Below are 26,886 nucleotides of genomic sequence, written 5' to 3'. Positions count from 1 at the left end.
TTCCTAAAGACACTATTGGAAGCATAGTTCCCAAGTTCAAAGTTACGGTGGTTACACTACCTGGATGGGGCAGAAAGAGGAAGCAAACTGCAGCAGAAACCACATTTCTGAGAAGCCAGGCTGGGAAAAACCCTTGAGTGACTGCAAAAGAGCTGCAGTAAGACTTGGTGGTAGCAGGCACTGATGTTTCAGTGAGCACAGTAAGGCGCATACTAAACGCAGAAGGTATCCATCAGTGTTTGAAACTCCCATTGTTCTAGATGCATTTTGCGACGGAATTTCATCAGAGTGAGCAGTTTCTGAGCTCTGGGTGCAGTACTGCACCTAAAATTTCAGATAAAAACTGCAGGGTGGAAGGAAAGGAGGAGCTTTTTCTGCCTCCCCACTTCCAGCTGCTACTCTGAAAACTGAAGAGACCCTCTTAATAATATTAGGGGGGTGGGCTAAACCACGTGAAAAATGAAGATAAAAAATTAGCTGCAGTTCATTCATTTTCAGCTTTGTATCTCGTTATAAAAAACCATTCCGTTGTTGCACCCATAACCTGCTGGAATGTAATGGTGCCCGGCACGCTTCCCCTTGTGCCTTGTGTGTGGGTGATAAATCAAAGACTGTACGCAGGCTTCTGCTACCGTATTTTTCGCTCTATAATCTGACCATAACACACACATCGTTTTTAGAGGAGGAAAACAAGGGGGGGGGGGATTCTGAATGAAACAGTGGATGTATCATTTTTGTGCCTCATGCTGTGGCCACAGACATGTGATCTGATGGTGAATTTGGGGTGACCCAATGCAAAGATCCTGAGGATCCATGTGGATCCATGCTTTGTAACCACGTTTTTGCACCAGTGCAGCCCCAGGCAACAGTGGGTGTGTGATTTTTTTGGTGCAGGCTGTAGCCATGGACATGCTATGTGATCTGATGGTGAATTTGGGGTGACCCAATGCAAAGATCCTGAGGATCCATGTGGATCCATGCTTTGTAACCACGTTTTAAGTGGGGAGGGAAGGAAAAACACAGAAGGGACAAGGAGCACGAGGGGGTGTGCAGAGAAGCAGCTGTCTAAGAATGCAGGAGAGGGATTTAATGGGAGGGAGGAAAGGAAGGCAAAAGTTTCCCCCCACCCACCCAAGCCAGCCCCCCCCTCCCACCTGCATGTTTTCCGGCTGCCTGCGAGTCCCTAAAATGCTTCCCTGGATGCAGCAGCACCGGAGCACAGAGGAATTAGAAGGAAGGACGCGATCCTTTCCTTTCCCCTCTGCTTGCCTGGAGGGGAGGGGATTTGCCTGCTCTTTGTTCCAACCAAATCTGTTGTCATGTCCTTCTAATTCTAATGACTCTTGCTTATCCAACCTCATCCAGTCCCTGATCCATACCAAACAAGCAGATTCATAATACAATTTAAGGTCTGGGAGAGCGAAATATTATAAGAAATTAAATGAACAATTAGTGAACCCATTGAAAGATGTCATGAATGAAATATTGAATACAGGCGAAATCCCAGAAACATGGAAACAGGCCTATATAACAATAATTCCAAAGCAAGATGCAGACTTACTGCAAATTAAAAACTATAGTCCTATCTCCTTGTTAAACAATGATTACAAATTGTTCGCAAATATATTAGATTAGAAATTAGATTTTTTTAAAAATTAAATGAGTATATATATCACGATCAGGCAAGGTTTTTACCAGGCAGACAAATGAAGCAGAATATAAGGAATATTCTGAATATAATAGAATACCTGGAGGCTAAAAATGAAAAGAAAGTGGCAATGATGTTTTTGCCGTAAAGCCATCCGGGCCTGGAGACTTGGCATTTTTAGAGCTTTTTATTGCCTCAAGTAATTCTTGCATTCTTATCTGGGAGTTAAGAATGATCCTTTGTTATTTTATGTGTGACATATTACTACTTCTGATATACTCTTCTATCTTAAATGTTTTTTCTTTCCCTTGTCTATACAGCTCAGAAAAATATTTAACAAATCCTTCTCTTATTTCCTTCAACTTGTCTGTGATTCTGCCATTTATGTTAATTTTGTTTATGGAGTTCCTTTGTTCACTTTTTTTCAGCTGCCAGGCTAACAACTTTCCTGGTTTATTTGCATGCTCAAAATATTTTTGTTTTACCGTTTTTATTTTCCAGCTAATTTCCTCGTTTATGATCATTGAGTATTGAGTTTGTAGTGTTTTAATTGCTTGTTTTACTGCCTCTTTATTTGCTTTGTTTGGTAGCTGTTTCTCCTTTTTCATAATTTCCTCTAAAATTCCTTTTTTCTTTTTCTCTCTCAATTTCCTTTTAAATGAGTTTTGTTGTATAAAGAGTCCTCTCATTACAGCCTTGCTTGCGTCCCAGACCATCTGTAATTTTGTTTGCCCTTGACTGCTTATTTCAAAATAATCTGTGAGGGTCTTTTTTGCTTTTTCAACAAATTTTTGGTCATCTAATAAATCATCATTTAATCTCCATCTAAAAGAAATTTGGCTTTCTTTTTGTAGTTCCATAATCAAGGAATTGTGGTCTGAAAAGGTTCTGGGATTAATTTCCATTTTTTGACTCTTATTTCCAATTCTTTGGAAATCCATACGGAGTCTATTCTTGAGCTGCTGTCATCTACATGGCTGTAAAAGGTATACTCTTTATCAAACATATGTCTCATTCTCCATAAATCTATCAAATTTAGATTTTTAGTCATATCAAAAAAGGTTTTTGACAAGTTGCCTTCCTTAGTCTCTCCCCCCCCCCCTTCATGGATCACTGCCTTGCCGTGGCGAAGGGGCTTGAATAACTCAGAGAAGCTATGAGCTATGCCATGCGGGGCCACCAAAGATGGACAGGCCATAATGGAGAGTTTTGACCAAACGTGATCCACCTGGAGCAGGAACTGGCAAGCCACTCCAGTATCCCTGCCAAGAAAACTCCATGGACAAAGACAACAGGCATATAAAAGTTATGATGCTGGAAGATGAGCCCCTCAGGTTGGAAGGCGTCCAACATGTTATTGAGGAAGAGCGGAGGACAAGTACAAGTAGATTCAGAGCTGATGAAGCGGCTGGGCCAAAGCCGAAATGTCTCTCAGTTGCAGATATGCCTGGAAGGGAAAGGAAAGTCCAATGCTGTAAAGAAAAATATTGCATAGGAACCTGGAATGTAAGAACCATGAACCTTGGTAAGTTGGAAGTGGTCAAAAATGAGATGGCAAGAATAAATATTGACATCCTGGGCATCAGTGAACTAAAATGGACGGGAATGGGCAAATTCAGTTTGGATGACCATCATATCTACTACTGTGGGCAAGAATCCCGTAAAAGAAATGGAGTGGCCCTCATAGTAAACGAAAGAGTGGCGAAAGCTGTACTGGGATGCAATCTCAAAAATGACAGAATGATCTCGATACGAATCCAAGGCAGACCTTTTAACATCACAGTAATCCAAGCTTATGCACCAACTACTGGTGCTGAAGAAACTGAAATTGACCAATTCTATTAAGATTTACAACACCTTCTAGAAATGACACCAATGAAGGATGTTCTTCTCATTATAGGGGATTGGAATGCTAAAGTAGGGAATCAAGAGATAAAAGGAACAACCGGCAAGTTTGGCCTAGGAGTTCAAAACGAAGCAGGGCAAAGGCTAATAGAGTTCTGCCAAGAGAACAAGCTGGTCATCACAAACACTGTTTTCCAACAACACAAGAGACGACTCTACACATGGACATCACCAGATGGGCAGCATCGAAATCAGATTGATTATATTCTCTGCAGCCAAAGATGGAGAAGCTCTATACAGTCAGCAAAAAAAAGACCTGGAGCTGACTGTGGCTCAGATCATCAGCTTCTTATAGCAAAATTCAAGCTTAAACTGAAGAAAGTAGGAAAAAACCACTGGGCCGGTAAGATACAATCTAAATCAAATCCCTTATGAATACACAGTGGAAGTGAGGAACAGGTTTAAGGATTTAGATTTGGTGGACAGAGTGCCTGAAGAACTATGGATGGAGGCTCGCAACATTATACAGGAGGCAGCAACGAAAACCATCCCAATGAAAAGGAAATGTAAGAAAGCAAAGTGGCTGTCCAACGAGGCCTTACAAATAGCAGGGGAGAGAAGGCAAGCAAAATGCAAGGGAGATATGAAAGATACAGGAAATTGAAGGCAGATTTCAAAAAAATAGCAAGGAGAGACAAGAAGGCTTTCTTAAACGAGCAATGCAAAGAAATAGAGGAAAACAATAGAATGGGAAAAACCAGAGACCTGTTTAAGAAAATTGGAGCTATGAAAGGAACATTTCGTGCAAATATTTCCATAATAAAGGACAAAAGTGGTAAGGACCTAACAGAAGCTGAAGACATCAAGAAGAGGTGGCAAGAACACACAGAGGAATTATACCAGAAAGATATGGATGTCTCGTACACCCCAGGTAGTGTGGTTGCTGACCTTGAGCCAGACATCTTGGGGAATGAAGTCAAATGGGCCTTAGAAAGCAGTGCTAATAACAAGACCAGTGGAAGTGATGATAGTCCAGCTGAACTATCTAAAATTTTAAAAGATGATGCTGTTAAGGTGCTACACTCAATATGCCAGCAAGTTTGGAAAACTCAGCAGTGGCCAGAGGATTGGAGAAGATCAGTCTACATCACCTCCTGGGCCCATCACCTCCTGGCAAATAGAAGAGGAAGAAATGGAGGCAGTGAGAGATTTTACTTTCTTGGGCTCCATGATCACTGCAGACGGTGACAGCAGTCACGAAATTAAAAGACGCCTGCTTCTTGGGAGAAAAGCAGTGACAAACCTAGACAGCATCTTAAAAAGCAGAGACATCACCTTGCCGACAAAGGTCCATACAGTTAAAGCTATGGTTTTCCCAGTAGTGATGTATGGAAGTGAGAGCTGGACCATAAAGAAGGCTGATCACCAAAGAATGGATGCTTTTGAATTATGGTGCTGGGGGAGACACTTGAGAGTCCCATGGACTGCAAGAAGATCAAACCTTAAGGAAATCAGTCCTGAGTGCTCACTGGAAGGACAGGTCCTGAAGCTGAGGCTCCAATACTTTGGCCACCTCATGAGAAGGGGAGACTCCCTGGAAAAGACCCTGATGTTGGGAAAGATGGAGGGCACAAGAAGGGGTTGACAGAGGACAAGATGGTTGGACAGTGTTCTCGAAACTACCAGCATGAGTTTGACCAAGCTGCGGGAGGCAGTGGAAGACAGGAGTGCCTGGCGTGCTCTGGTCCACGGGGTCACAAAGAGTCGGACAGGACTAAACAACAAGTCTCTTTTTTCCTGGCTGATCTGTCTTCAACTAGAGATGGAACTCCATTTAAGTCTCCCATTAGAATGATCTTTTGATCTGTGAATTCAAGTAATTCTGCTTCTAATTCTAATTCTGTTTCTAACGCTTTCTTGTCATTGGGTGCATAAATGCCAACCAGTATCACTTCCTCTCCCTGAATTTTAATTTGTATTATTAGAATTCTACCTTTTTCATCCTTCTGAATCAATTTGGGTTCAAGTGCAAATAAAAGACTATTTATCTGATGAGATGAAATCCATACCTATTTTTTTTTTATTAATTAAGACCCTTTTGTGCTTTTTTGCAATATGTGTCTCTTGGAGACAAATTATATCTAATTTCTGTTTTGCTATTACATGTTCAATCCAATGACGTTTGGCTTCACAGTTTAAACCATTTATGTTCCAACTCAGTTAATTTAAGATTGGCCATTTTCAGAGTCAGTTACAGTATCTACTTTCCCTGATGCAGCCTCTTCCAATGCTAGTTGTTCCAGAACTTTCTTTTGCTAAGCTCGGGGGTATCCCCTATCTTGTTTGGGATCTAAGTCTCTCCTGTTTTTGTCCAGAAATTCCGATGTCAGTCTATATCTCCTCTTCATGTATGTAAAGGAAATGCCCTCTGGGAATTCCCATTTGTATCTGATGTCGGCTCTCCAAAGAACCGTTGTCAAAAACCTATATTTTGTTCTTCTTAATCTCAGTTTCAGCGGAATCTCTCTAAAAATGTCTACTTTCTGCCCAGCAACCACGAGATCATTTTCAAAACTGTTCTGAAGGATTGCGTCCTTCACTTTTTTTGTCACTAATGTTAGAAAAATGTATCCTGGCTGCTTCCGTTCTCTACTCTGAAATGATTTAATTCTAACACAGCTTTCTACTAGGCCGTCCAACCAGTCTGTGCTTTCCTCCATCCATTCTGAAATTGTCTGCATCACATATGTCTCTAGAATTGGCTCAGAGTCAGAGTCTGGTAGGCCTCTGATTCTGAGCGTCCTGTCTCTTGTAATTGCAAAAGTAGAACCTTAACCTCTAAGTCATTCTGTTTCTCTTGAACCCCTTGTACCAATCCCAACACCCCTTTTTGTTTCTCTTTTACTTCTGTGACCTCCTCTCATAGTTTTTCTAATTTGTCTACTTTTGTTTCCAAGTTGTTGACCTTATCTCCCAATATCCCAAACTGTTCTTTCAAAACTTTGAGTTCTCAATGTCTCTATGTACATCTTCCTTCAGTGATAAGTTAGATTTTTCCATATCACTGTGGACCTGTCGTGTAAATTATTTCATTGAGTTCAACATCTCTTTTCTAAATTCCGAAAGCTACAAGAAGGAGGAGGAGTTTGGATTTGATATCCCGCTTTATCACTACCCGAAGGAGTCTCAAAGCAGCTAACATTCTCCTTTCCCTCCCCCCCCCCACAACAAACACTCTGTGAGGTGAGTGGAGCTGAGAGACTTCAAAGAAGTGTGACTAGCCCAAGGTCACCCAGCAGCTGCATGTGGAGGAGCGGAGACGTGAACCTGGTTCCCCAGATTATGAGTCTACCACTCTTAACCACTACACCACACTGACAATGCAAAAAGATCTGTCTGTTCTTTCTCTCCCTTATCCCCATTGTCACCAAGCTGTACGCTGGTCCATCTAGTAGCTGCCGCAGCAGCAGAAACAGTCGCTTTCCTTGTTGTTACTCTGTCTGTTCCAGACATTTCTTATCTGTTGGTTCCCAGTATTGTGTGAATTGATCAAGGTCACACCTACAGGCTCTGAGTCTATTCAGCCGTGAGACTGACCCCCCCCCCCCAGATCTCTCTTGGTTTCACTTTCCCTTTTGTCTGCTTTCTCCCTCCCCACCACACTGTAACAAATACTTTTATCACCAAAGCAAAAGGGAAATGTAAAAAAACAAACCCCAAATTTCAATTAGATCAAGAAATATAAAATATACAAATACAATATTGTGCAGTGAAAGAGAGAAATAGTTCATTAATATTCCAAAAGGCAGAGAAAGTGAAGTGGTATAAATATGTTAGGCCAGTCCAATTTCCTGTTATTGTCTTTTAGAGAAAAGGAGTAGAAGAAACATTGTACTTATGTACTTGCAAGGTTTCAAATGATGATGGTTTGCGAAAGTTCCAAGACTTATAGTTCCTTTTTGTTTTTATTGTAATCCCATGGCATGTCTTCAAGCTCACAAACAGGCCGGATTTTTAATCAGAAAATCTTATTTGGGGAGCTCTTTCAGGGTTTTTTGGGGGGGTTCAGAATGCTTGGGAAGCTGTTCCAGGCTATTTCCCACTTTTGGGGGGTTACCCCCCAAATGTGCAAGAGTTCCCTGCAGGCTTACTTTCCTCTCCTCCCCCTTTTCTTCTTTAGCTCCTCCAAATTTTTATATAAAATTGCTAAAACCACCAGCAGTCAGTAAAGTTCCATTTGTATCTCACTAGGTATCTGGATACAGTTAAAGTTGCAAGCCGTTAGAATGTAACCATCCATCCAGTCAAAGTTGACTGTTACAGTTCCCCTTTGCTATAAGCAGAATCCGAGTCCCATTCACAAAAAAGTTCCCTTTGCAGAGCCTGTCCGCAAATATCGGAAGCTGACTTCCTGTTTTGCTTTCCTTTTGCCAAATAGTAAATTTAGAGTCTAATTCCACGTTTAAAATATTTTATTGACTTTTACCTCGAATCTGTCTGCTGCTTCTGGTGACACATCATAGCTTCGGCAGCAGGCTGCGTTGATGCTGAGAGCTATCTCAAGCCTCTTCCCCTTCCCTCCCGCGCGCACAGCAGCGGCCGAGAGATGATTGGGGGGAGGCAAGATTTTTCACTCTGCTGGAACCCTCAGGTCCCCACTCTCCTGTGGGGGGTTTTCTGGGGGTGTGCTGAGATCCAGAGCTGCCCTCCAAGCCTTTCCTGCCAGCTCCGTGTCGCAGACGACACCCAGCACACCGTCATTATCCTTCGCAGCAGACTGGAAGTGATTTCATATGTTTCTAACACTGGTTTCCATGCCAGAACTCCAAGGCATACACCACTGATGACCCAAAGGAAGGAAGCTGCCTTTCCTCTAATTGCTTCTTTGACTGCTCATTAACCATGCTGGTGTCTCCTGGGCCCTCATGGTACCTTGCCTCAACTGCCCTATACATGCCAATTGAGTTTCTAATAGTGTATTTTTCAACAACTCACAAGCGTTTTGGAGTGATTTGACTCTGCTGACTTTGGCTTTCAGCTTCCTTTTTACCAGTCTCCTCATTTAATGGAAGTATCCTCTTTTGAAATCAAATGTGAGCATGTTGGATTTTTTTGGCAACTGGCCATCTGCATGCTTATTTAATTTAATAGCACTATGGCCACTGCTCCAAATTGGCTCAATAATACTTACATCCTGGGCACCATTCAAGATTAAGTGCAGGTTTGCCCCCCCCCCCAAGTTCATTCCAACACCAACTCTTCTAGACAGAGTCATTTAGAATATCTAGAAATTTTACCTGATTTTCGATAGTTGTGGGCCTATTACTTTCTGGTCTGGTCCACACAGTAAGCCCAGAGAAAAAACTGAGCAAATTACTGCTAATGCAAATTATCAATATCATATTGTTGCTCTCAGCACAAAGAAGTATACAGTGGTACCTTGGGTTACAGACGCTTCAGGTTACAGACTCCACTAACCCAGAAATAGTACCTCGGGTTAAGAACTTTGCTTCAAGATGAGAACAGAAATCATGCGGTGGCAGCGGGAGGCCCCATTAGCTAAAGTGGTGCTTCAGGTTAAGAACAGTTTCAGGTTAAGAACCAACCTCCAGAACGAATTAAGTTCTTAACCCGAGGTACCACTGTAGTATCCCAATCAAGGGAAGTAATAGTACCACTCTATTTTGCCTTGGTCAGACCACACCTGTAATACTATGTCCAGTTCTGGGCATCACAATTTAAGGAGGGTATTGACCATCTGGAATGTGTGCAGAGGAGGGCAACCAAGATGATAAAGGGTCTGGAAGCCAAGCCTTATGAAGAACGGTTGAAGGAGTTAGGTATATTTAGTCTGGTAAATAGGAGACAGAGGTGAGATCTGATAGCCATCTTCAAATATCTCAAGGGCTGTTACATGGAGAATGACACTGCTCCAGAGGCAAGGACCCGAACCAATGGATTCAAGTTACAAGAAAGGAGGTTCTGACTTTCTGACAGTAAGAGTTGCTCAACAGTGGAACAGACCCCCTTGTGAGGTGGTGGACTCTCCTTCCTTCCAGTTTTTAAAGCAGAGGTTGGATGGCCACCTGTCATGTATGATCTAGCAGAGATTCCTGCATTAGAGTTTGGACTAGATGACCCTCGGGGTCCTTTCCAACTCTACAATTCTATGAATTGTGGAGAGATTATTTAGAAGATAAATGCTGCAGAAATGCCTGTTTGCCAAAGATCAAGAAAAATACTATTTGCCACCTCTAACTTACCTTTCTTGGCTGTTTCCAGGTGTGAGATGTTCAGATTCACTGTAGATTGCCAGCTCCCAGTTTATGTGATGTCTTAGCATGTACTATGCTGGTGATATCACACCCATCCTAGAAGCCCTTGAGATATGTGCCATAGTTCTACAGCTGTGCTATTTCTTTTTTGGGGAAAACCCCTTCCCTAGTATCTATCTCATAGGAAACAATAAAGGAATGAATTCATAACATTTGCAAAATAAGCAATGCCATTTTACAGGCTAGGTAACTTCTGGCCAACATGCCAGATGTGGATGGCATATCATGAGTCTCAGAATAATTTCTGAAAATGTGATCTGCAGCAGGAGCAACAATGTTGTTCTACACATTGCTAGTTACAAACTCCACTACCTTTCAAGACTGTCATAATGATATCACTGGGGTGGTGGAATTCTACTACAATTAAGGCAGACTTGCTAGGGGAAATGGAATAGCACCAAGAAAAAGGTGCCCGATATATTGCTTATATTGTAATAAGCATAAGAAAGGCCCTGTTATTACTAGATTTTTGTATTTTTCTCTGATTTTATTATACAATTTTAATGTTTGCATTTCTGCATACCGCTTATCAATTTTAAATATTAAGCAGTTATAAATGCTGTTAAACAAAATAAATAAATTATGGAAGAAGGTGGTGGTGGAATATTACCTTACCCCTAAAAGACAGCTCCAGTGTGGTTCTGTAGTGGGTAGTATAGGATCATCAAAGAGTAAAGTTACCATAACTTCCGTCATAGAGCTTCAGTATGCTGATGACAACATAGTGTGCGCACGCTCAGAGGATGACCTCCAAACCATCCTAAAAATCTTTCCAGAAGCTTACGAAAGGCTTGGCCTATCACTCAACATCCAAAAAACCGAAGTGCTGCACCAGCAAGTACAAAATAACCCCTCTGCAGCACCACAAATCCAACTCAATGGTGTAACCTTGGAAAATGTCCATCACTTCTCCTACCTAGGCAGGTATCTTTCCACAAGGGCCAACACTGATGCTGAAATCCAGCATCGCCTGAGTTCTGCGAGTGCAGCTTTCTCCCGACTGAAGTGCAATGTTTGAGGATCAGGACATTCGCAGGGAAACCAAAATGCTTTTTTACAAAGCTATTGTACTGCCAACCTTACTATATGCTTGTGAAACATGGACCACTTATAAACGCCATCTCCAACTCCTCGAAATATTCCATCAACAGTGTCTCCAAAAAAATTCACACATCACTTGGGAAGACAGGCGAACTAATACCAGTGTACTGGAAGAAGCAAAGATCAACTTCGTTGGACTGGTAATGTGCGGATGCCTGATGATCGTCTTCCAAAGCAACTACACTATTCCAAACTTAAAAATGGAAAGCTTAATGCTGGTGGTCAACAAAAGAGATTTAAAGAATGTCTCAAGACAAATCTAAAAAAAATGTAGTATAAACACTGACAACTGGGAAACACTGGCCTGCGAGCGCTCCAGTTGGAGAACAGCCTTTACCAAAGGTGTCAGGGGCTTTGAAGACACTCGAACTCAGGACGCAAGGGAGAAACGTGCTAAGAGGAAGGAACGCTTGGCAAATCCACACCGTGATCAACTCCCACCCGGAAACCAATGTCCCCACTGTGGAAGGACGTGTGGATCCAGAAATGGTCTCCACAGCCACTTACGGACTCATTGTTAAAACTGTGTTTATGGAAGACAATCTTACTCGGCTACGAGTGATCGCCAAAGAAGAAAAGAAAGAAGGATCATCAGTAATGTACATGCAGTGCCATCATAAGGATCAAGAGCTAGCAATCCACTGTGGGTGTTTGAACATCACAAACCTGAAAAACAAAAACAAAAGATGTTTTATGTTATTTGTGTCACATCTCTTACAGCAAAATCAACGGCACCTTAAGGACAAATTTCTTATGGTATAAGCTTTTCAGGACTACAGTCCACTTCATCAGATGTTTGAAGTGTTATCCTGAGTTGCAGTCAGATAGTATGTGTATGTATAAAACAAACACATACCCCCCCTCTCTCTCTCTCTCTCTCTCTCTCACTTTCACCCACGACACACACGTGCCCCCAACCCAACAGTGTGTGTGTAAATATATATATACACACAGAAAGACACACATGCAGTTGATAACACTTCCTATATCTGATAAAATAAATGGTAATTCACAAAAGCTCATGTCACAGTAACTTTGATAGTCTTTAAGGTCCTGTAAGAATCTGCTGTTTTTATTGAGTATCTGAGCTTCAATTTATGTATTGCCATTAATTTCCTGAAACAGGTCATTATAAAATCTAGATTTTTTAAAAAGAAAAAACCTTTAAAAATGTAGAGTAACGTACTCCATTTGGAAATGTGTGCTAAAGAGCTCAAAGAATAATCAAATCTGCTATGTCATATGTGTTCTTGAGATTCTTTCATAACGTTTTCCATTAAGTCCTGCTCCCATGGGTTCCAGAATGTATATACTCTAGACTGATGCATCATTCCCATGGACCTCTAACTGTGAAAGTAGGGTAGTGTCATTTTTTTCAGACTCCTCCATTGTCTCCCAAGACAGAAGGAAGCCAACTCAACTCTTTCCTCTGCAATCTCCTACAAGCCCTCCAAAATCAGCTCAAAAGATTTGGGGAACCCTTTGGAATAGTGAAGTATGTAGTGTGTGTGAGAAAGGAGAATTTGCAGAAATCGCTTCACTTCCATTCTGGGCCATGGAAGCCTGTGCTAGATCCAACAGTCTTCCATAAGTGAGGGGATATGAGTGGATTTATGTACACTAACTTACTTACTACAAACCACATTTAAGCTGTATTGACTATTCGACTGGCATAACACTATTTCTGCCAAAATTTTACTGGGAAAATACATCATACTCACAACCAATTATATTTCATAGCCTCTCATCATTGGATCATTTCTAGTCTGAATAGTCAAATGTTGTATAAACCTTTACTTAACTTACAAGATATCATTAAGTAGTCTTCTGATGTGCTCTTGCCATCATCCTCATCTTCAGTCTTTATAGTAACTGTAGAACCAGGAATAGTGCCAGATGTTTGAATCACAGTTTCTGTATCTGAATTGGTTACAAGAACCTCTTCTGAAACCATTGTGGGAGAGTCAGATCCTGACACAGAATCTTGTACCACATGTTCCAAATGTCCATCAGGACTCGTAACAAGATCAGCCACAAAAACCTCATCAGGAACGCCAACCGTTTCTGCTACTATATCTGAAGTCAAAACATGATCACGGGTATCTACTGCTTCTTCAATAGATACATCAGCTTCCAATACAGATTCAGGAACTATCACCCCTTCTGTAACATCAGTTTCGGTTATGATATCAGGTCCTTGGACAACTTCAGTGGCTAAGCCATGATCAAGGGTGATCCCATCTGTGACAAAATTGGAAACTAGTACAGCTTCAGGAACTGACACAACAATATGATCTCCATCAATGTGAGCAGTACCAGTCATTCCAGCCACTATGAAACAATTGTGAATGAGATAAAGCATTAATAGTTGCATTGCTGTAGCATAACAATTAGCATCTAAGAAATACATCCTACGAATATGACATAAGAATTAGAGACCCAGGGTGTATATTTTGATTTAATTGTTTCAAATATTAATGACATTTAAAGTTCAGAAAGATAGAACACATCACTGAATAGTTTTTATATATGACTCCTGTGCACCTACATTTTATAACGTTTTATAACCCCTGTGCTCTTGAGGCCATAAACAAGAAACCCCACCTAACCCTGAAAGTGGCACAAACGATCATTAAGGATGTTGTTCTAATTAACATTGGAGTGTAAATCCAAACATATCCTTGAAGCTTCCTGGGAGATAGGTGAGGCAAGGAAAGTGAGATAGAGAAAGGAATGTCAACAGCCCTGCCAAAGGCCTAGTTGCCAGGGTAACGGTGATAGAAATGTAACATTTGAGGCCCAAATGGTCTGGGCACTTGGAACACCCAAAGGTAATTGCGGGGGAGCAGATGGCAGTATACATACAGTTGCAATTCAACCCCCATGGCAAATCATGTTTATCATCAAAATTTACAGACTTCCAGCTGTTTGCAGTGAGCGAATCAAACAAAAGCAATTGAAATAGCTCCACACAACAGATGCTTCAAGTGGTTTCCCGAAATGCAGCTGAAATTGCAACTTATACTGGCTTCTCTAGTCTTGCTATTATTCAACCCCCTGAATAGAATCCCTCACAACAACACAAATACAACAGGTGTTGTCTCAAGCACACCTGATGCAATGAATCAAGGGCTTCATTAGTTGCACCAGGTGTACTTGAGCTGCAACACATGAAATACCTGAGCTGGCTAGGGGGTTGAGGAGTGTCAAATTTGGATGCATGTTAGATACATGGCTAAGTCAAGAGAATGGTTCAAGAAGGTAAGAGAAGAGAACATCACCCATCACAAACAAGGAGCAGCATACAAGAACACAGCGAAGGCACTGAATGTTCCTAAAGACACCATTGGAAGCAGAGTTTCCAAGTTCAAAGTTACGGTGGTTACACTACCTGGATGGGGCAGAAAAAGGAAGCAAACTGCAGCAGAAACCACATTTCTGAGAAGACAGGCTGGGAAAAACACTTGAGTGACTGCTAAAGAGCTGCAGCAAGACTTGGTGGTAGCAGGCAGTGATGTTTCAGTGAGCACAGTAAGGCGCATATTTCTTGTTAGTATTTCATGCCTCCGATGCTGCAGATGTGATTGGTATAATTCACATGCCTGTCTGGGAAGAGTGTGAGAACGGAAGACAGTCTTATGTCTTCCGCTATGTGTACTCTTACACTGAACTTTTGCTTTTGACCTGTCTGTTCTCTCAGAGCTGGAGAGAAAGGATGCAATAATTCCTTTGTCTGTATGTAGTGTGTAAATAAATACGCAGATTAGCTCTACAATGTCTCGTTCTTCTTGCTGTGTTATGCCAGAAGATTAGTGTGCATATATCAGTTGATATATGTAGCTGAAGCTCACTGAAGAAGGTGAATGCCTTTTCCAGAGCTGCACGTACCAGAGGACGCTCAGAGTTTGGGGGCTGCAGGGGCACTCCAGGGCGTTTTCCCAACAGTTAGCACCTCCCCCCCCCCCACAGAGGCGGGGGATCTATTAGGAAGGTCCACTCTTGGAGACTGATGTATCCAGTGATCAATGCCTCTTTAAGAGAGGGGGTGGTCCCTGCCTGTTTGTAGGAGGAAGTGGTAAAACCACTCCTTATGAAACCTCCCCTGGATTTGGAAAACCTAACTACCAGCCACTTGCTAATCTCCCTGTCCTGGACAAGGTTCTGGATTGAGTGGTCGCAGACCAGATCCAGATGCTTTTGGAAAAAACTGATTTTCTGGATCCATTTCTTTTTTTATATCAGAATAATTACCCGAGGATGCTCAGAGTTTGGGGGCTGCAGGGGCACCCCAGGGCATTTTCCCAACATTTCTGTGCCAGAACTCCAAGGCGTACACCACTGCTGACCCAAAAGCTCAAGAAAAGTTAGCTCCAATAAGCTCAAAATCATAAATAAGCCACAGTAGTTTTGGGATTCTGTTCTGTGGAGCGATGAAACAAAATTGGAACTTTTTGGCCCCATGGATCAGCGCTATGTCTGGAGGAAGATGAATGAAGCACACGCTGAAAAGAACACTCTGCCTACAGTGAAGCATGGTGGAGGCTCGGTGATGCTCTGGGGCTGCTTTGCATCCTCTGCCACTTGCAGTTTGCAATGTGTGGAAGGCAGGATGGATTCATTGAAGTATTGGGAAATCCTAGGAGGAAACGTCATGCTGTCTGTGAGGAAGGTGAAGTTTGGGTGTCACTGGACCTTCCAACAGGGCAATGGTCCCAAGCATACCTCAAGTTTCACCAAGGTTTGGTTGCAGAAGTAGTCCTGGAAGCTTCTACAGTGGCCATCAGTGTCACCTGACCTGAACCCCATAGAAAATCTCAGGTGGATTTGAAGAAGGTGGTTGCAGCACACAAACCCAAGAACATTGCAGTCATACCTCGGGTTACAGACGCTTTAGGTTGTATGTTTTTGGGTTGCGCACTGCGCCGAACCCAAAAGTACCGGAACAGGTTACTTCTGGGTTTCAGCACTCGCACATGCGCAGAAGCTCAGGAACGCTGCCAGAAGCTGTTGTCTGGCAATGCATCTAGTTTGCAGTAGGCTGTAGCAGCAAAAGGCTCCTCTACTAAGTACTAAAGACGCTTGCCATGAAGGGGTTGAATAGTGAGACTGAAGAAGCCAGTGTAAGCTGCAATTTCAGCTGCATTTGTATTGTGTATTTACCATCTCGTGACCTGTAACCTTTCTTGATGCATGTAGAAAATTTAACAATGTTATATTTTGATGTTTTATGACTCTGTGTGCTGTGTCTATAAAACTCTTGTTCTGATGCTCCTCGTAGCACACCTTTTTCTTAACTGGATAAAACCACTATGTTAAGTTGAGCTCTGCCCTATTGCAATAGCTATAATAAAAGCTGGGTTCCTCCTGGATGCTGGACTTAAATTAATTTCCTTGGTTCCATGTTTTATTTAAAAGGTGGTCCCTCACCTGGGTAACAAACAAAGTGGTGTAGACGTAATTTTTTACCACAAATACAGTCTGGTAAACTACTCTACCTTCCAATACATTTAATTATAGTTTTAAGAAGTTATGATAGCTGAGCTACTAAGCTTCAAAAGATCCCCATAGGTAGCTCATGTTATTGTCTTCTGAAGGAGAGGATAGGTTAGGCTGGCAGTTTTTTGATAGCCATATCTGGTCCATTCTAAGTACACACACACACACACACAGAGCTCACTGAGCCTGTCTCCGTCATACCCTTTTGCACAGCATTTTAAATGTGTTTGTGGGAGGGGGGGCTGTTGTTTGTTGTTTGGTTTTAACTATTTATGCTTTTATCTTGTATTTTTATCTTATGAACCACCCTGAGATCTTTTGAAGAAGGTTGGTAACTAAGTAAATAAATAATCTTAAGATCCGCTGAGCTCAGCTCAGTCAGCTAGGTTCTGGCTGAGCTGGGAGAGATACAATAATATCTCTGGCTGTGTTCAGAGCCTCCTGACTCGGATGAAAATCAGCTGGATCCTAAACTGCTCATCCCAGTGGAACTTACTATAGGATTGCTCTCCTAGTATACAGAATATGATTAATTAAAACAAAAAATTAACTCTCAATTGCCATCCAATACTGAAGCTTACATTATTTCAAAAAATAAATACAGTAGTATTATAAACAATAATTGTTTGGGCATCCTTTTGGCAAGCTCAAAGTAAAGATAGCACCACTCTAGTGTGTGTTACAATCCATACACATCCCTCAAGCCTCTGGTCTACTAAGGCAGCAAGTTGGCAGCAGTGCAACATAGAACAGGTTGTCAAGAATGCCAGCCAACCCCTGTGCTACAGCCAGGCCTTTACGTCCTCAGGCTCCTGCTTAGTAGTGCCAGAAATGCCTACTTCCTGTGTCATGTTTGGCACCTATGCCACAGGTTATTTATTCATTATACACTGCAAAAGATTAACAAGCATGAGTTAAAAATGAAAGGTCGTTTTACCAAAATCCTGCATAATCATGGTGTGAGGCATTTTGCATTCCTCTGTCTGCAACCCAAGACTTCCACCACCTGGATCCATAATCATCTATGCTCATTCACAAACTGTGAAAAGAAAAGTATATAGAAATTACTACTTGTACTAAGATAAATGTCTTAGAATGATGCTTTAGCACTTAATACAGAATTCAATGCAAGCCTCTTTAGCAAGCACATGTAAAGTTATCTTATTACTAGATTTCACAACAAGCGCAAATATCAGCATCCACCCCCAGCATCTTCTAGTAGAGCAGAGAGAGAACCCTGTTTGAAATCCTGGAGAGCTGCTACCAGTCAGTGTAGACAATATCTGGCTAGAAGGAACAATGGTCTGACTCAGTATAAGGTGGCTTCCTATGTACCTACCAGCAGACCAGCTGAGGAATAAGAAAGTAGACTCAGTTGCTATTTGGATGACAGGATTTGCAAATAATAGCGTAACCAACCTACAAACATTTATAAATGAGTAACACTTCAATTTATAGTGGTATTCTAAGCATGTCTACTGATAAATAAGTCCCACTATGTTCAGGGAGGCAAATGCCTTAGCAAATCTATTTCAGATTGCAGCCTAACACAATGTTATTTATAGAGTCATACCATGGAAGCTGAATGGAATCCATTCCAGAAGTCCGTTAGACTTCCAAGGTGCGGATTCGGATTGGCTACAGGAGCCAATAAATTGCCGTATCATTGAATATGGTATTGAAATAACATCATGGTAAGTGCTTCAACAAGGCAATATGCTGGTGAACAAAAGGTGGAGACTTAACAGCTTCTCAGGGCTCAGCTGAAGATACTTTACAGATATTGCAGGCACTGTGTCTCCAACTTTGTTTCCTCTTTCCCTCCTCACCAATAAGAAATGATGATTACTCCTTAGACAAACCAGCAAACTTTTTCAGCTTCACTGGTATCTTTCCACTTAGAGCTCAGCTAATTATGCACAGCCTGATAAACAAAGAACTGGAAAGCTCTTCTTTCTTTCCTCACCTCCATCCTACTTTATTGTCCCATCCTTCTATATCCAGTAAATTAGTATTCTTTAAGATCATCCAATCTTGGCCGTGAGGGCCAACCAAAGTTGTTGACCTTTTTTTTTTCCAGGATTGAAGTTGTTGAGCTTTTTTTCCTGATTTTACCCCAAGGATGTTGAGCTTTTTTAGGATTGAAGTTGTTGAAGGTTTTTTTAGGATTTTACACTAGGAAATAAACTGCCACATGGGCTGGATTAAACCGACTGGCGGGCCGGATTAGGCTCCCAAAACAGACTTTGGACATGCCTGCTTTAACCATACAAAACATGCTGCTTCGTAGTACAACCTAAGGTCTGGCAAAGCGAAGCCACCTCTTTCTTTTAAACCTGTTCATAATTTACATTTATTCTGGGTTTCTTACCTTGCCAAATGTAAGATAAAGATAAAAACCAAACACCTGTGCCATTCTTTGAAACAGTTAAGTCCATTAATAACTGGAATGGTTTGAAAAAGGAACAACATTTTCGGAAGGACTACCATTTTAATTGTAGAGATTCTCCCCCATAACGACAGTTTTAATCTATTCCAGCTCTCTAGCTCTTTTTTATATACCATTCCAGGCCTTTATATAATAATCCTTATAAAGATTGATGTTTTTCATAGTAATCCAAACTCCTAGGTATCTGGCTTTGTTCATAACTTTTAATCCTGTCTCTTTTTCCAACTCTACTTTTTCTTGTGCGTCCAAATTTTTCACCATAAGTTTTGTTTTTTCTTTGTTGATTTTGAAACTGGATAATTGGCCGAATTCGTTCATTTTCTCCAACAGTTTTAAAATACTTTCTAATGGGTTTTTTGTTGTAATTATCAGGTCATCTGCAAAAGCCTTGACCTTATAGGATCTTTTTCAGATTTTATTCCCTTCTATTTTTGGGTCGTCCCTAATTGCTTTTAAATGTGTTTCCAACACTGTTATGAACAGAAGGGGAGTCAGTGGGCAGCCCTGCCTTGTCCCTTTAGAAATGTCAAAGGGTTCTGACAGTTCATTGTTTATAATCAGTCTAGCCCTTTGAAATGTATATATTGCTTGATGTCGTGGCAGGAACCCAAAAGAAAGGACTTACAAAGATTCTTGGGGTTCGCCAACTATTATTGTAGGTTTGTGCCTGCCTATTCAAGACTGACTGCACCGTTCACTGATTGCCTCAGGGGCAAAAAAAAACCTTCCGGTGGACAAATGATGCGCTACGGGCATTCCAATGTTTAAAAACCATGTTCTCTTCAGAGATGTATCTGGCACATGCAGACCCTCATCAACCACTAATAGTGGAGATGGACGCTTCAGATAGGGCAGTAGCGGTGCTGCTGCTACAAGAGGACATAGAGGGCAACCTTCGGCCATGCGTGTTCCACTTGAGAAAGCTGAACCTTTCTGAGAAGAACTACACAATTTGGGAGAAGGAACTTTTGGCAATCAAGGAAGCCTTTGAAGTGTGGAGACATTTCCTGGAGGGAGCTCTGCACCAGGTAGAAGTGCACATGAACCATTGGAATTTGGAATGTTGGCAGGCGGTGAAACAGTTGAATCTGAGGCAAATTTGATGGGCAGTTTTTTTGATAGGTTTGACTTCAGAGTCAAGTATGTGGCCGGGAGCCAGAAACAAGGGGCAGACGCCCTTTCAAGGAAACCTGAATACCAGGAAGAAGAATCAGTCTTGGTATATAGGCATATCTTGACACCAGGTTTTTCAGAAAAAGAAGGACTTTTGTACAAGGGTGAGACTCTCTACATTCCAGCAGGGGACCTTAGAGCCACCGTTCTGCGTCAATGTCATGACAACCCTACAGCAGGTCCCTTTGGTCAGTACAAAACATTATACCATGTGACGAGACAGTTTTGGTGACCAAGGGTAAGAGAAGATGTAAAGGATTATGTGCAAGCTTGTAAAACGTGTCAACAGGCAAAGAGACCCAAGGAAGCCCCACCGGGCTTACTACAACTGCTACCTACCACTCAAGAGCCTTGGGAAACCATTGCTATGGATTTTATAACTTATCTACCAAGGTTGTAGCAACAGACAGAAATTTGGGTGATGGTGGATTCCCCCCCCCAAAAAAATGGCCCACTTCGTGCCTCATAAAAGACTTCCAACAGCCCCCAAAACAGCACAGTTGTTTGTAGATCACGTGTTCAAGTTGCATGGACTTCCCCGTCAAGTGATTTCAGATCACAGAACCCAATTTACCTCACAGTTCTGGAAAAAACTCATGCAGTTGCTCAAAGTGGAAATAAGCCTTTCCTCGGCCAGGCATCCAGAAACGAACGGAGAGTCAGAGAGAAGGAACACAACGTTGCAGCAATACCTACATTGCTATGTTAATTACCAGCAGGACAATTGGGTAACCAAGCTTCCTCTAGCGGAGTTCGCATATAATAACGCCCTGCATGTTTCAACAAAACAAACCCCATTCTTTGCAAATTACGGTTACCACCCTCGTGCGTTCCCGTCCCCGTCCCCAACCGACACCTTGTCAGTACCTGCCACGGAAGAATTTTTAGAGGAGTTGGCAGCCATTCAGGAATTACTGGAGGAACGGTGGAACTATGCTAAAGAGGCTTATAAGAAGGCAGCAAATGCTCACCGCCAACCGGGTAGGGAGATAAAAGTTGGGAATCAGGTATGGTTGTCAACACATGATCTACCGCAAAGAGGCAGATGTAAGAAATTACATCATCAGAGAGTGGGTCCGTTTGAGGTGACAGGCCAAATTAAGCCTGTGACTTTCAGACTCCAAATACCTTCATCTATGAAGATTCACCCCATGTTCCACAGGTCAATGTTATCCCCAGTGGTGCTGGTGCATCCGTATCAGACATCTAGGGAAACTCCTCCCCCTCCCATTGTAGTGGAAGTGTAGAAGAAGATTATGAAGTTGAGCAGATTTTGGACTCTCGATAGCAACGTAAAGAATTACAGTACTTGATTGGGTGGAAGGGTTATGGACCAGCCAAGCACTCATGGGAATATGCAGAGCATGTGCATGCACCTGATTTGCAAAAAACGTTTCATGCGAGACACCCCCAGAAACCCAAACAAGAGGGGTGGGAGGAGGAGAATCTTAGAGGGAGGGATGATGTGAGGAACCAGACTGAAGGGTATTGCTCTGAGGAAGAATGGTGGGAGCCCCCCTCTCCCTCTCTCTCTGTTGCTGCAAAAGACTGCTTTCGTTTCATGCTGTTATCTACAGAGAGGGGGAAGGTAAGCCTTGCCTGGCAGCCTGACACTTATGCTGAAATGGGAGGTTGGGTACTATGTGAGAATGATGGGGAGGATGTTTTTCCGTAGGCAGTGCAAGCAAATGTGTGTCTACTCACAAGCAAGCACTACTGGATTCAATGAGGCTTACTCCCAGGAAAGTAGAAGTTTAGTTGATCTCAGTAAGGCTTATGCATGCGGATTCCACTCAGACCTCTGAGTGGGGAAGCAGATGCAACTTCATACAGTGGTACCTCGGGTTAAGAACTTAATTCGTTCTGGAGGTCTGTTCTTAACCTGAAGCACCACTTTAGCTAATGGGGCCTCCTGCTGCCGCTGCTGCACGATTTCTGTTCTTATCTTGAAGCAAAGATCTTAACCCGAGGTAATATTTCTGGGTTAGCGGAGTCTGTAACCTGAAGCATATGTAACCTGAAGTGTATGTAACCCGAGGTACCACTGTATTGTCTGGAATATAAGACGCACGCACAAATAAGCCGCACCTTTAAAATTCAAGGCTTATTTGTGGGTGTGGCCCGCCTCCCGGCATTACTGTACTGAACAGGGGATGGGGGGGCGATGGGCACCCCACTCCCCAAGCTGGCGTCTGGTTCCGAGCGTGCTGCGTGTCTGCCTCCTAGCACTACTGCCCTGAATGGGGGGCAGCCAACGATCGGCTCCGAGCACACAGTGTGCCCACCTCCCAACACTACCACCTTGTGGCACTACCTCCCCAAGGGAGGCTTGGGAGCGGCAGGCAGGCTGTGCGCCGTTGCCCCATGCCCCCGGGCTTCTTTCCCCTTCACCTTTCCTTATGGCAGCTCTGGGGAAACTTGGCAGAGGTGGGCGGGCTGTGTGCCATTGCCCCATGGGCTGATTCCGGGGGGCGGGGAGCAGTGCCACTTTGCTGCAGCCTCCCCCCTTCCCCTTTCCTTACAGTGGCTCGGGGGAGGCTTGGGAGACGCAGATGGGATGGGCGCAGTTGTCCTGCACCCCCGATGGCCCTCGTGAGCAGCTGTTTCAGCAGCGATACCGTAAGGTCGCAAATATAAGCCACACTTTTTAACTTTTCACAATTGGAATTTGGGGGGAAAGTGTGGCTTATATTCGGGCCAATACGGTATATTATATGGAAGTTTATTTAATATTTTTATTGAATCAACTACTTCCTTACATGTTCAGGCCCTCCTCCGCTGCAGGGAGCCTCAAGGGCCTCAGCTGCTGCAGGGAAGCGTGGTGCACCCCCTGCCTACTGCAAGGGGGTATAGCCTGACTCTCTGCTGCCAAGGGGAGGTGTGGCAAGGCCCTCTGTTGCTGGGGGGAAGCATGGCACACCCTCCACCACTTTGGGGAGGTATGGTGGGACCAGTGTTAGAAACTGAGATATGAAAGCTAGGAGCTAAATGGCACCTTCAACCTAGGTTATGAGCATAACAATGGAATGTCCAGGCACACTTTTTTTTAACAAGAAGAATACAAAGCTGAAAATGAATGAACTGCAGCTAAAATTTTATGTTCATTTTTCACATGGTTTAGCCCACACCCCTAATATTCTTAAGAGGGTCTCTTCTCCAGTTCCTCCTTTCCTTCCACCGTGCAGTTGTATCTGAAATCTTAGGTGCAGTACTGCACCCAGAGCTCAGAAATTGCTCACCCTAATGAAATTCCCTGTCGCAAAATGCACCTAGAACAATGGGAGTTTCAAACACTGGGTGAGACCCTCAGCCGGCACAGGGAGGCGCAGAAAAGCCCTCTGCTGCTGCAGGGAAGCGCGGTGAACCCTCCACCACTGTGGAGAGGCACATCAAGACCCTTTGCTGCTGCAGGGAAGTGCAGCACACCCTCTGCCGCTGTGAGGAGTTACATTGGGACCCTCTGCTGCCACAGGGAGTTTGAGCAAGGCCCTCTGCCGCTGCAGATATATAGCGCTTGATATATCAAGATATCGTAATATTTAGCTGGTGATATATTGTGATGTTGAAAACCAGATATCGCCCAGCCCTACCAGGTAGAAATACTAAGTGAGTTGCATCCAAATGTGTTCCACCACTCACTGAAGGCTTTTCAAGCCACTGGAGGCTTTCATGAACAGAAAATGGTGGAAAGCAATTTTTGCCAACTACCCTTCCCTCTGCAGTCTCCTCAACTTCCACACAATTCTACTCCAGAAGGTTAGATGAGCCTTTGGAACAGTGTGGGAGGGGGAAGAAGGGCTGCAAGAGGAAGCGAAAATGGCGAAAATGGCTTCCCTTCTTTCCATTCATGAAGACTGTACTGGAACAAAAAGCCTTCTGTGAAGAACACCATACCATAGGTTCATTTAAATTTTATAATCACAATTTTTGACAGCTAAGGATTTCTGTTGTTGTTTTTACACATTTAGTGTGAATAGTAAAAAGTGGTGTAACAGGTGTATAAGACTACCGTGACAAGAAAAGGCTGGAGCAATAATCTACCACCAGGTAACAAAAGACCACCTCAGGTTCCTGTAAACGTTCCTGTAAATTATTATTTTGAAATAGCTGTGATTCACTTCTGAATATCCATTTCCAATTGCAGGATGTTTAGAACTTAATAGATTATGAAAATCCATTACATATCAGTACGTACCATAATACTACATTAATTCAGTTTATGCATTGTACCGACTCATTTTATATTTTGTCAAAATCCTTTGCTGCTGTAGTAGACAACACATTACAATTTTGGGGTTTTGTTTTTAAAAAACTTAGCACTTTCTTAATGACATCAAACACATGAATTTCTTAAGTCTCTTGGATAGGCATTTTAACTCACTTTTAAGTTCCCCAGAATTAAAATAAAAAATTTTTTTCACTCTTCTGCAAATGCAGTGCTCAATTGCCCAGTGTGTGCAAACTGTATTTACTTGGCTCCATTCCACTCTGGCTTTACGACTGTTCATGGCACAAACTGCCTTGATAACACTGAGTTATGACATTTATCTGGAGAGAGATGCAGGGTGTGCCACCCCACTCATTCTCCTTGATCTCTCAGCAGATTTTGATACTGCTGGCCACAGTATCCTTCTGGAGAGGCTCAGAGGAACTGTGCTTCAGTGGTTCCAATTCTACTTACAGGGCCATTTTCAGAAAATAGTAATGGGAGGCTACTGTTCAGCACCATGGGTGTTGCTCTGTGGTGTCCCACAGGACTCCATCTTGTCCCTCATGCTCTGAAGCCTGTGGGAACTGTCATTAGGAGCTTTGGAATGAAGTTTCATCAATATGCAGATGTCACCCAGCTCTCTCTCTGTTCCACCTGCATCGGGAGAGGCAGTTGAGGTGGTGCTTAGAGGTGGTGGTGGTTTGCATGTGGGCCAATAAACAAAAGTTGAATTTTGAAAATACAGGTTGTATGTGCCCCAAGTCCTCATGAAGTAGGCTGTAATCTATATTATTAAAGTTTATGCAGTAGATGCATTTAATATTAAAGAAGATGAAAGACTAAGCTGGGGTTTTTTTGGTAAACATGTGCAAGTAAAGGCAGCAAACCACTGCAAACTTAAAAGCACATGGGCAAGTCCCAACAAAACTTAAATGTAAACACACAGAAGGGGTCAGACTGTTTCTGGATGGAAAGAGCTCTCCCAAACCAAGTCGTGTGGCTCAAAACGTAAATTCTTTTTTCCAAAGGCTTCCAAGGTGGCGGCTACTCAATAAAGGGGATGGGGAACCTTGCGCTTGAATGAGGCGGAGACCCGCATGCCTATATACACACACAAAACGCTCCTCTTCCCCTCGCTTCCAATCAGCGCCCGTGACGGGCAAACAATAAAGCGTCTCTTTAGAGCGCGGGTAGGGCAAAAGGGGGTGGGGTTGTACCCATCCTTCCCAGAGCTAGTGTTGCACGGCCGAGGAAGGCAAAGAGCCAGCGATGCCTCGCGCGGGATCTGAGATAAGACATGACGACGAAGGCTCCCAGCTGTGGGCTGTCGGGGGAAAGAGGAAGGAGTTTTCAGCCGACAACTCCCCTGACAGCCGCACCGCCGGCGCTTCCTTCTTCCCCTGCACCCTTTCCGTTTTGTCTTTAACATCCCACAGTACTATAAGGCGCAGAAGCGAGGTTTGTCTGGCGCTACAACCACTGGCTATTAGAAGACTTCGGGGGGAGGTGTGTGTTTTCTAAAAGTTGAATAAGGCAGAGGAAGAAAAAGGCCTCTGTAAGCTGTGCTGCTCTGTTATCTCTGCCGCTGATTCTGACAGCCGCCATTTTGTTTGCCGCCATTTTCTGGCCGCCTCTCGGGGACAGCTACAGTGCTAGGTCGAACCGCGCGGCGGAGTAGAAGCCGAACGCACACTCGCGCCCCTCTGGTTGTAAAGCCCGAGCGGGTTTACATGTGAAGCGGGGAGTAAATTTTAAAAAGTGGTGTGCTACGTGAGTGTTGGTAGGCGTTGGGGCCTGTTCTGGGGCCTAAGCAGCCTGGCACCTCTCCCACACATCCGCCCTTTAAAAAAAATTTAATTAAAATTTTCAACAATCCCCTTTCCGCGATTGAGCACCCCCCAGCCACTCCTCACCTTCGCTTGGCGTGCTCCTGCTCGAGCTGGAGGAGTGGAGAAAAGAGGACTTGACTGCCGCTTTCCGGGGTTCGCCAGGTCCGAGGCCTGCACTAATCACAGGCTAAGCTTAGGAAATTGCAGGTGAGCGAGAGAGCGAGCGGCCTGCTCACTCGCAAACCCACACGCACATCCCCCCCCGCCCTTTATCCCTTCTTCTCCCCCTCCCCCCAATAGTCTAGCGACCAGTCTTTGCTAAAACAAACGTCACAAAGGAGCGGGCATCAACCTCTTGTGCGCACCGTTCTTCTTTCACTTGCCCCGCCCGCTTCCCGACAGTGTTCTGAGCACGCGTAGCAAAGTTAATGAAGTTAGCTGTGCCCATGCCTTCGTGCCATTAGTGGGGAGAGAAAGGGAGCTGGAGCAGAAAAGCAAGCTGAAGGCTCCTTCATTTACTGCAGTGGAGGAAAATGGGAGACGAAGGAGACCGACAACCAAATGCATTGAGTGCTTGATTTTGCGTTTCATTTTATCACGCCATTGTCAGTCCGAAGGTAGGAAGGCAGAATCTGCTCTTGACAAAACTCCAGAAGCATGAAGAAGATAGGTGGTTTTTGTTTTATTTTTTAGGGAAATAAAATGAATTTTAGTTTTGAACCCTTTATTAAAAATGAGAAGTTAACAGGTATTGTTACCAGAAAAGTGTATTACCAGAAAATGGGGGGGGGTGCCTTTAA

At 43.3% G+C, this 26,886-nt stretch overlaps 1 protein-coding gene across 6 annotated transcripts in view; it reads right to left on the bottom strand.

Annotated features, from left to right (window-relative positions):
* Positions 1 to 26,482, bottom strand: part of LOC128405953 (zinc finger protein 711-like) — a 57,653-nt gene extending 31,171 nt beyond the window's left edge. For 2 of the 6 annotated variants that reach the window (XM_053373004.1, XM_053373005.1), the window contains exons 1-3: positions 26,171 to 26,482; positions 17,363 to 17,464; positions 12,736 to 13,260 (exon numbers count right to left, since the gene is read on the bottom strand). In XM_053373004.1, coding sequence (XP_053228979.1) covers positions 12,736 to 13,260; positions 17,363 to 17,447 — 610 coding nt within the window. In that variant the 5' untranslated portion in view covers positions 17,448 to 17,464; positions 26,171 to 26,482. Of the gene's footprint in view, positions 1 to 11,477; positions 11,596 to 12,735; positions 13,261 to 17,362; positions 17,465 to 26,170 lie in introns of those variants that run through there. The other 4 variants (XM_053373010.1, XM_053373011.1, XM_053373006.1 and 1 more) reach the window with 3 other exon arrangements.
* Between the last annotated feature and the right edge of the window lie 404 nt (positions 26,483 to 26,886).

This window comes from Podarcis raffonei, chromosome W (assembly GCF_027172205.1).
Source record: "Podarcis raffonei isolate rPodRaf1 chromosome W, rPodRaf1.pri, whole genome shotgun sequence".
In the NCBI taxonomy this organism is placed as follows: domain Eukaryota; kingdom Metazoa; phylum Chordata; class Lepidosauria; order Squamata; family Lacertidae; genus Podarcis; species Podarcis raffonei.
The sequence above is the reverse complement of the archived record's forward strand: the minus strand, read 5'-3'. Positions and strand labels throughout refer to the sequence as shown.